The 10,153-nt window shown below is 31.6% G+C and overlaps 1 protein-coding gene across 1 annotated transcript; it reads left to right on the top strand.

The window, feature by feature from the left end:
- The first annotated feature begins 618 nt into the window (after positions 1 to 618).
- LOC132725695 (stimulated by retinoic acid gene 6 protein-like) lies at positions 619 to 7,812 on the top strand. The gene is made up of 7 exons (XM_060710876.1): positions 619 to 2,416; positions 3,120 to 3,168; positions 3,593 to 3,710; positions 4,100 to 4,216; positions 4,801 to 4,964; positions 5,403 to 5,588; positions 5,832 to 7,812. Exons 1-7 carry the CDS (start codon positions 2,342 to 2,344, stop codon positions 6,146 to 6,148), a joined length of 1,026 nt encoding a protein of 341 aa, XP_060566859.1. The 5' UTR covers positions 619 to 2,341; the 3' UTR covers positions 6,149 to 7,812.
- Positions 7,813 to 10,153: the final 2,341 nt, after the last annotated feature.

Consider the following 10,153-nt stretch of genomic DNA (forward strand, 5'->3'; position numbering starts at 1 on the left):
GGGCAACGTTGAACCAACCGTTGGTACATCGTTAGCTCAACGACTGATTTACAACTCCTTATCGTTGGCCACTCGTAACAACCACATTTTTAAGTCCTCATTGTTGGACCTTCTTTGGGCCGACCGCACAAATTAAGTTATCATAATTGGCCCTTTGTTGGGCCAATTTCACTTTTTTTTCATTATTTACCTTTCGATGGCCCAACTATACAATTTTAATCATATTCATTGGCCCTTCATTGGGCCAACCATATATCATTTATGTCAAAATATAGCAAGAAAGTAGTTTGATTACTTTCACATTTCAATAAAAGTTATTGAAAAATCATCAAAAAGACACATATCTGATATTAACTGTGGCACATTTTTTATTAAAATTCATAGATCTGAGAGAACATCAATTCAAGATATATAACAAAGATTTTTTTTAAATTCACATAGAAAAATACATATTGAATGTCTTTAGAGTTCATTTTGTACTTCAAGTTTTTTCTACTCTCCACTCTCTCAATGTTTCAAAAGCATCCTTTTCCTTCTCCCACCTTCACGGTCTTATTTGTATATCTATTCTTTTATAGTTTAACTGCAGAATATTCATCTACATTTAAAAAACATAGTATTAAACAAATTAAGGGTAGTCAGTAATCATAAGTAGATTGTAAGAAATTCATTGTTTCATTCACACTATCCGCCATTAAGTACTGATCAAAATTAAATCACATGTCTTTATTTCCGATTGCAGATTTAAATACACAAAACTGTGACAAGAGACAAACGAAATAAAAATGATAAAAACTATTTCTTTATATATAAAACAAAACAAAAACGCAGCAACAAAAACAACAAAATAAACAAAATATTGCATATTTATTTAGTTTACTTACATTTTTCAACCGTTTACTGTATGCTGGACCAAAATAGTTCAGTTATGTAAGATAATACGTCTTCGGCAGTCAGGCATCCATTGTGGGAAAGGATTTGCAATGAGCTCAGTTACCCTATTTCTTTGAAAGGTTTACATAACAAGGGTTAATGTGAGTTCAGCCTGAAAGATTTCAGAGATCTTCATTGTAACTTTTTATAATGGCACTTTAGACAGCTCAACATATAACATGTTCATAGCAAAGGCTTATCCTCGCAGAGTAATTATAAGTAGATAGTGGATATAACTGTGTAAGCTGGAGAAGTATTTACCTTCAATATCAGCTGTAAACAGTATCAATTAAATGCTGATGAAAAACAATGTGAATTACAAAAAAATAAGAATTACAAAATGAAAATAAAAAACAGCACTTTCCTAATATTAATATATTCATTTGCACTTAAAATTAATCTGTTAACATACATATATCAATGCAGCTTCTGTTTTCTATAATTTGTTAAGGTTTTTTTTTTAAAGATAAATTTTGTGATAAAAAATGAAATAATGAAATTAAAAAGATAACATGTAGGTTTATTTTAGACGTGAATTTATACGTAGTTGGCCCAACGTTGGTCCAACAACATCTTTTAAATTTTTATTTATCTTTGTTGGCCCAATTCAGAAAATTCGATAGCGGAAAACTGCTGCTGGTTCGGCAATGGCCAAATAAGTGCATTTACAATACTAAAAAATCCTAGTTCAAACATCGATTTTTCTTTGACGATTTTCCGTGGTTGGCCTAATAACTTTATGTTTACAGGGGCATGCATATATATTTGTTACAGTAAAATCAGAATTATATTTCAAAAGTCAAAGGCTTCCGGCACGTTACGAAGGTTATACAAGAGATAATTAAATCAAAACTTGAGATATCAGCAAACACAGTAGTGTTGAGTAAATGCAGGCATTGCTTGATAAAGGTATGGGAACATACATAGGCAAGTTAGATTGATTTTCACATAAACGTGATTTTATCAAGTTTTTATTGACAACCGAAAATTTGTATGGCAGCTATGTTTATCCAAACGTTCCCTACATAAGTAGATTATTATCGGCATTTAAGTATAAGATGGTGAAAGTTAGAATATGCTTATATCTGCACAAACATCCCATCCTTTTGAGACTCTCATATAGTAACCCTAGCACAAGCCCGAAAACACATAGCACATGATAACTATCACAAAAAGTGAACACACAAAATTCTCTTAAGTTAAGTTAAGGTTAACTGTTATTTATTTATTCTTTTCTTGGCTGTATATAAAGTACATGTAATTGACATTTTAAAAGGCGGGTTGTATGAATAATATAAATAACGTAATTCGCTAGTAACTAGTTTACTCTAGCACAAATCTTATCGCCTGATGAAAGTCAAGTAGATCTAATATTATCAATTTAATTTGTATATAATACAGGCGAGACATGCTCCTGTTGTTTAAGGGAGATAGAAGCTTCATTCCCAAAACGTTACGAACACATTCACCAGATGTTTACATGGTAAGCTTTTCCGAAGCTTCGAAGTATTTTCTTGCATTTCTCCATATTTTTTTGTTAATGTTTACTGATAAATATACTTTGTGCGCATCGTTAATACCATAATCGATTTTGATATATACAAAATGTAAAAACAAAACAAAAAAATCTTCGTGATAAGTTTATGCAATAATACACGTTTCATTCGCAGAAAGTAGTGGGCTTATGTCACAGGATGAGAAAAATGTGCAGCCTGACCGGTACGTTGACCAGGGACCCTCGGAATACCGTTCCGCGGCTGTACTGACTGTGCTATCCGGCCGCTTGCACATATTCTCCTCTTAAGAGTAAACAGTTCTAAACATTAACATACTCCCCCACTATATTGAAATTCGTCCTCATATTTATCTGGGTTACAGAGCAATGTGAATTTAACTCTGAGCTATATGCAGTCATGGTCCCCCGTTGTGCGCCAAATGCCACAAGGTGAGAATAATGTTCAGCCTGACCGGAAACCTTGATTGCATATAGCTCAAATACAAGAGAAGCATAACTTGAAATGTTGCAAGCACGGATTACCTTTTTTGTTGTTTTGCTTCACGTGTGATTTTGTTACTGGAAAATTTCAATAATTTTTACAGTTTATTTCCTTAAGAAAATTAATGAATTATATACTTAAAATTTAACCGTTGCACACCCTAAAGAAAAATTTATTTGGTTATTACAGGCTCAAGGATTGCGATGTATTGGTACATCAATAACCGGAATGTTCTGGGGTAGGAAAATAAACCTTACATGCTAATCAATTATGATAAAGTCTGTACAGACAAAGAGTAGAAAGAAAATTATTATATTTGTTGTAATGATTGATACTTCGTTTTTTAGCTCCACATATTCAAATAAAGAAGTAAACCTTTTTTTAAAGCCTTCTCGCCGTTGTCGGAGTCGAAGTCAGCTATGCTTTTCGTGAAGTTTATTTTACGAGGAACTAATGAAACTATTCCCTTATAATTGGCATTCATGTTAATTGTCAAAAAGGTATCATCATCCTAAATTATCCCCTTTTTCATTTTAAATAATCTACCAAGAACTGAGAAAAGTTGATCGCGCTGTCCGCTGACAAGACTTGTTTTATGTAGCAAATAGATATACCTTGAGCAATATTACGTTAATGGCTATTTTCAATTTTTCATATTTCAGGAACATTATTTTGCTACCTTCTTGTCTTTTTGCCATTGGCGGCAATGTTTGTGACAATAAAAATCCTTAATCAGAGGAATCTACTTGACCAGATATGGATACAGTTCGAGTGGCTAATGTAACTATAACATTGTTATCATCACATTATCGATCTAACGATACAAAACATATGTTTACACATAGAGGGACTATTTCCGACTCTGGACCTAAACACCTCATATGTATGTGTGGTTGCGTGCATGCCTGCCTGCGTGCGTGGGTGTGTGTGTGTGATCACCCAAAGTATAATAAATACAGTTATAAAAGAATATTTGCTCGTGTTCAATACATTTATTGAACCATACATGAATTCATACAGTAAAAGAAAAAATAATCAGGTCACATGACATATTACAGGGAAGCGTTATTTGAAAAAGTAAGATGGGTTATTTTTCTTAAATAATAGTGTGCTACTGAATCCGACTGACACACATATATTTTTTAAACTTATCAGATGTTTTCTTGCAGATACCCGATATGCCTGGTCATCATATTCAAAGTGCAAATTCTTTTGATAGGTCTATTTTTCATCCAACCGAAAATAAACGCTGACGACAAATATAGACCGCTAGCTGTAGATAATAGGTAAAGAACTTGTGAACTAGTTGATAAAGTTGCTCTTTAGGAAGAAAAACCACATTAATTTTTACTTTCGGAATGAATTGCGAAATAAGTTAAAACAAATGGCCAAGTGATATATCGAGGGGTGCTGTTGTGCAATAATCTAAAAAAAAATCATAAATATTATACTTATGAATTTTATATAACTATCACGTGTTAATAGATTTGACAATATTTATTGAAAAACAAACATATGTAATTAAATAAAACAATATCTATATAATTAAACATAGTAAAATAACAAGCAAAACTTTGTCAGCTATAAGTGCAAAGTTTATTTACATATCAGTTTAAATTTTTTGTAGCAATATATTATTATTGCATGCACACAATTATTGACATTTTATGTATTTTTTCTTTTCTAAATCAAAGTAAATTAAAGAAATATACATATATATTATGAGACAGCTAACCGGTTGATAGTTTCTTCAACTTATTCAAGACAATTGTACACAAATTTGAACACTTTGATACAAAATCGACAATTTAGTCGAATGCTCGTCAAACAGACTTATGGTTGATCATTATGTCATCATTTCTGATTACAGGAATATGTACGACGTATTTAGCTTCTTCACTATTTTCCTTAATGCGAGTATCGGATTGTTTACCTTCCTCAAGCGTATTTTAGTTGGTGCATTTCTGGGCGTATTTATGATTCCAAGGATGGACCGAAGTCTGCTAATGCGAGGATATGAAGCTATGGATAAATGTTTGTATATCTTATATTGTAGTGACGGTTTTTAAACATTATTTTTTTCTTACTTTATACATCTTGTATTTATAATTATTTATCAATAGTAATACCTTGTTTGAAGTAAAGACATCTTCTTTGGTCTATTTTGATGTATTGTGTTATAAAAATGTTATTAAATAACTTTATTCTAAAATATTGTCGCTTTCTTATTCAAAATTAAGATTAAACAAAAAAAGCGGCAAATTTATTTCAAAATTGAGGGATATTGGGAAAGTGGCATATTCTCTACTTTGTTATTGCAAAATAAAATCAAATGTCAACTAGTTTCTATATTATATTCTGTTATGGCAATATCTTTATTTTAATGTTAATATCTGTAAAAGAAAAAGACAACTAAAGGTACACACACTTTATTTCAGAGATATTTGTCACTTAGGTTATGTATAACTTCAGGTTATGTGAACTACATCGGAATGATAATGGTTGATGTGGCACACAATCACCCTGTAATGCGCGTGTTTTGTTTCCTTGTGAAATCTGGGGTAGAAAATAGAAGATATAGAATACCTTTAAGATCTGCCGTGGAAAACACTGTATATGGCGATTTAAGTTTCTCGGAACATATACCTATTGAAACAGGTACTAAGGAGAACAAGATGTTAACAGCATTTATTTTACAAATGTACATGTATTGTAAATTGTACTTCCCATTCTTTTTGCAAGAATTATTTTCTATACTTTCTTATTATCAAAATATCAACTTGTACTCTTTTACATAACTCTAACACTTTTGGCACAATTTTTAAAATAATAAACTCGTTTAAGAAATATAACTGTGTACGATATGTAGATATTAAAATATCATGAATGATGTATTTACAGAACACAGCATTGCTAAGAAAAGATGGTGGCTTGCATTTACCTTAATCCGGAACCCTTCTCTCGTGGCTTTGCGTGTTCGTGACTGTAACAGAGAATCTCGGCATAGCTTGACTTTAAGTCTTACGGACAATAAATACGATAACACGGCTCTTGTAAACCAGGATAATTCCGCATACACTCGATGCTTTTCTTTAAGATGTTGCAGAAACTACAAGTTTGAGATTCCTTCAAATATTCTCATCAATTTGGTGGCTTTGATTGTATTACTATCGATGCTTGTGTTTTATTCTGGGTTTTCTATATTGTTAAAGCTGTAATGTAGGAGAAAGTCAGTTTTGAGGTGTCAGCATCATTTGCTTTTTACTTTATACATGTTAACACAAACACAATGAATATAATATTTGATATGTAAAAGCAGAAATGAATATACTTTTATGTAAAATATCTTATCACCTTTGGGACTTTGCTACGAGTACACATAAATACATACGATTGTTTCAATTTGTTTCTGAGCTATAGCATTTAAAACAAAGATTCTCATAAATTCAAATGCGTCGCGCGCTTTAAACGTGAAAATCTCCCTACCCTGTCCTTAATTGGAATAAGTAAGGAATTTGCGGAGTCTAACAAATCTGGAAACAAAGTCATCATGAAACACCGCATCTTGTCCAGCAACTATACATATAATAATAACAATAGTTCATGTTTTATGGTTTAACATAACAATACGGTTGTCTTTTAACCAAATAAGAATATGTAAAATGAGACTTTCCGGAAGATAAAAAACAAAACAAAATTAAGTAACTGCGTCGCTCAGTTTGTTTTACGATATTTATACAACAAAGAGAAATTAACATTTGTCACAACTGCCATAAGCAGCATTTAATTTTTACCACTCAAAGAATCATGACCTATGATCTTAAACTATCAGTGAAATAAAACAACATTTTAACAACTTTTATACAACTTAAATACAGTGATTGACAATAGAGAAATGCAAGTAGAAAAGCAGCCTTTAAATTTACGACATTAATATACACCAAAACACCAAAACAGTGTTGATATGGAATTCAGAAACTCTTATGATGTGTCATATTCATGTCGTCAAGTTCACAACAGAATATTTTTGTAAATATTGACTTAATATTGACTAACGTTTTATAAATGGTGTTGGAGTTGTTGTTGTTGTCATAATGTAAGCTATTGAGAGAAGTTAAAAGACCCATTTAATTACATATCATGCTTCAAAATTCTTCTAATACCGATTATTCTCTGAATTATATTTTTCCTTATAAACAATAATGTTTACTAACAATTATCACATAACCATTTACAGTTAACATATATATATATGTCTTATTACAAATCAAATTCTAAGACGTAAGTCTTTTAAACTGTGTTTCTTGTTCAATGAATTGTGCTTTTATGAATTTATAATGATGGGTTGTAAGTAACTTAATGGTAAAATAATATTTTTGCGGTAACAATCACACTCTGCACCAGCAGGAAATTTGTTTCGTCTGCGCGCTTCGTTAAAAATCATTTTCCGTTACTTGCGTCAGGACCTAGTGCACTATTCGCGTTGAAATATAAGTATATTTAAATCGCACGCTCCCTACAACAGGCAATCTTTTTATTTCTTATTCTCGTAAAATATGCATGCCTATATCACACCCCCGCTGAGTAAAACATGTCTGTAACTCTGTCCATCATTGCTTGAATTACTTACACCTAGATTTATTTAGTATTTTCGTACAGATCTATCACTACATTTTGTTAAAAATGAAACATAATTATTTCATTTGCCAAAATGTGTTTTACCATGTCAACTCCTACATTTATAAAACCTTTTTTAATCAATAACAATTGTTTGTACTATCATAATTTTCCAATTGACTCACAATTATGTTCATAGTTAAAGACGATAATAACTGGTGTAATTGTTGCTACCTAATGTATAATAAATAAAACAATATTTTTACATTTTCTTGTCATTTTCTATCGGGCGAGGTCAGTCAAAAATGTTACTCTGGTTTTTATTTGTTTGGGTCGTCAGACCAAGCAAATAATGGTAGCGAAATTTCAGACCCTGATGTTCTTATTTGCAAATGCCGAAAGTAGTCCAAACTCCTCGAAGCGGTTACATCCCTTAATATGTACATTAACGCCGAAAAATTTAGGGGAGATCACTGCGAAAAGATTGTCAAATGACAGGCGCATTAAAAATAAAAACTATATGGTATTATTCAAGCAGTTATCTTATAACTCCCAGTGGTCGAGGGGTTTATACGCTCGCTTTAGAAGCGGGAGGTCCGTGGTACAAATCCAAGTTGAGTCAAATCGTGGTGTTTTTTTTTTTTTTTTTTTGGGGGGGGGGGGTCTTAATTGATTAAGCCAAATAAACATTGAATTGAATATCAGTGTTGCAATTAGTCTTATAGTCAATTTTCTATAGTTATTACGCTGGAAACAGAATTTGATGACACTTTACAAACAAATTGGTTTATAATCTCACAACCTACACCTTTCTGATATTCTGAGACCCAAACAAATTAAGCGCCTTCTGTGCTTTGATTATTATATTGACCGTCGGAAGTATGAAATACATATTTAAAGATCTATCTATTTAGAGAAATAACTGAAATTACACATATATTTAGTAATTGTATGAAATATTATGATAATGTCTTACAACTGTCGTGCAGGAATAATATATTGTTATTTTAAAAGTATTAAAATTTTATGTGTGATAAGATGAACAAGAGATTCTTCTTAGTTATGGTATGTTCCTTCAGGACTTATCATGAACACATCTTAGGCATATCTAATACTCAATATTAATAGACGACGGTGCATTTGACACAGGTTGGATCTGTTAATGAAGGTCCGTCACGGAACGTATATGTCACAGGTGTGGGACATATTCAGCCGAATTAATCACAAATGTGTTTATGTGCCATTAAAGCTTCAGCATTTTGGTAGTAAATGCCTGGCCGTATATGTCATAGATTTTACGCAGTAAACTAAAACTAGAATTGGCGTTTTAACTTACCTACATCAACGAAAATAATACATCATCATTATCATAAACAACATTATCATTGTCAACAACAACATTATTATTATCACATATGGTTAATCACTAATATTTTTGTTTATGTCCACGTCGCCTTGCTTATCATTTTACCAGTAAGATGATTTCTGTATCAATACACAGTGACTGGCATTGTCGAAAATATGTGCTATATATTTCGGACATTAATATTTATTGACTTGAAGATAATATGTTGACTTTTTATGCCCCCTTCTGAGGGGCAGGGGGTATAAACTTAATACATGTCTGTGTTCCTGTGCCAGAGTAAAACTTGAACGAACTTGAATGAAACGTGTCGATTACCCGCATTATTGTCCTTAACTTAGTCAAAATGATCAAGTTTCAACTTGTCATGCATGTTGTAGAAAAAACAATTAGAGTTTTTATATCAATGTTTGTAAGTATATATATTGTTGTACACGTGAGGTTTTCAGGTAGATGTGCACAATAATGCCATAATGAGTTTTTGTCCTTAAATCATAATTTTAAATTTTCACTTGTGTGGCTAAGTAGCTGAAAAGTGTTTGGAGCAAGGAAAGAACCCTCACAAGAATGCTGGTCAGCATATATTGTTGTGCATTTGGGATTTCACTTGTTAATTTGAGCTGTCATAGTTATAGCTCTTGACTCGGGAAATTTTGTGTAAAAGGTGGGTAGTGAGGGGATATGTGATCTATGGTTTTAATAAAACTAATTTCCATGTTAAAGATAATTTTTAAGTATTGGTTTTCATGATTTTATAATTATGTTTTACAAAAACTCGCAAATGTATATTCTAATCATTAATAATAAAAATCCACAATAGTTAGTATATAATTTCGAACCTAGCCAGTCACTGATCACCTTTGTGTCAATACGCACAAAGTTGTGACAAATTTCAATCTTTTGTTCAAAATGGTTTTTTTCTTTTAAGTTTATAAAACAATACACTCTTAAGTTTTTGTAAGTTTATGTTATATATTGTACACAAAACGTGATTTTGACATGTACTTTACAAATGACGTTATACATCTAAAGGATTAATTATTTTACGACGTGATTTAGATATAAGAAAAATCAAAACTTTTTTAATCACGAAATAATGATTTTTGATTATTTTAAAAAATCTTTTTCTTCAAGCTGCAAACCAGATGTGGTGCACACGAAAAGACATAGAATGAATCGAGTTCTGTTCACTCCGCATTTTAAACTTGCTCCTTTAACATTATGTTATGCCTAAAGCCATCAT

The sequence above is a fragment of the Ruditapes philippinarum genome, unplaced genomic scaffold (assembly GCF_026571515.1).
Source record: "Ruditapes philippinarum isolate M1 unplaced genomic scaffold, ASM2657151v2 ctg17940_1_1_1_1, whole genome shotgun sequence".
In the NCBI taxonomy this organism is placed as follows: domain Eukaryota; kingdom Metazoa; phylum Mollusca; class Bivalvia; order Venerida; family Veneridae; genus Ruditapes; species Ruditapes philippinarum.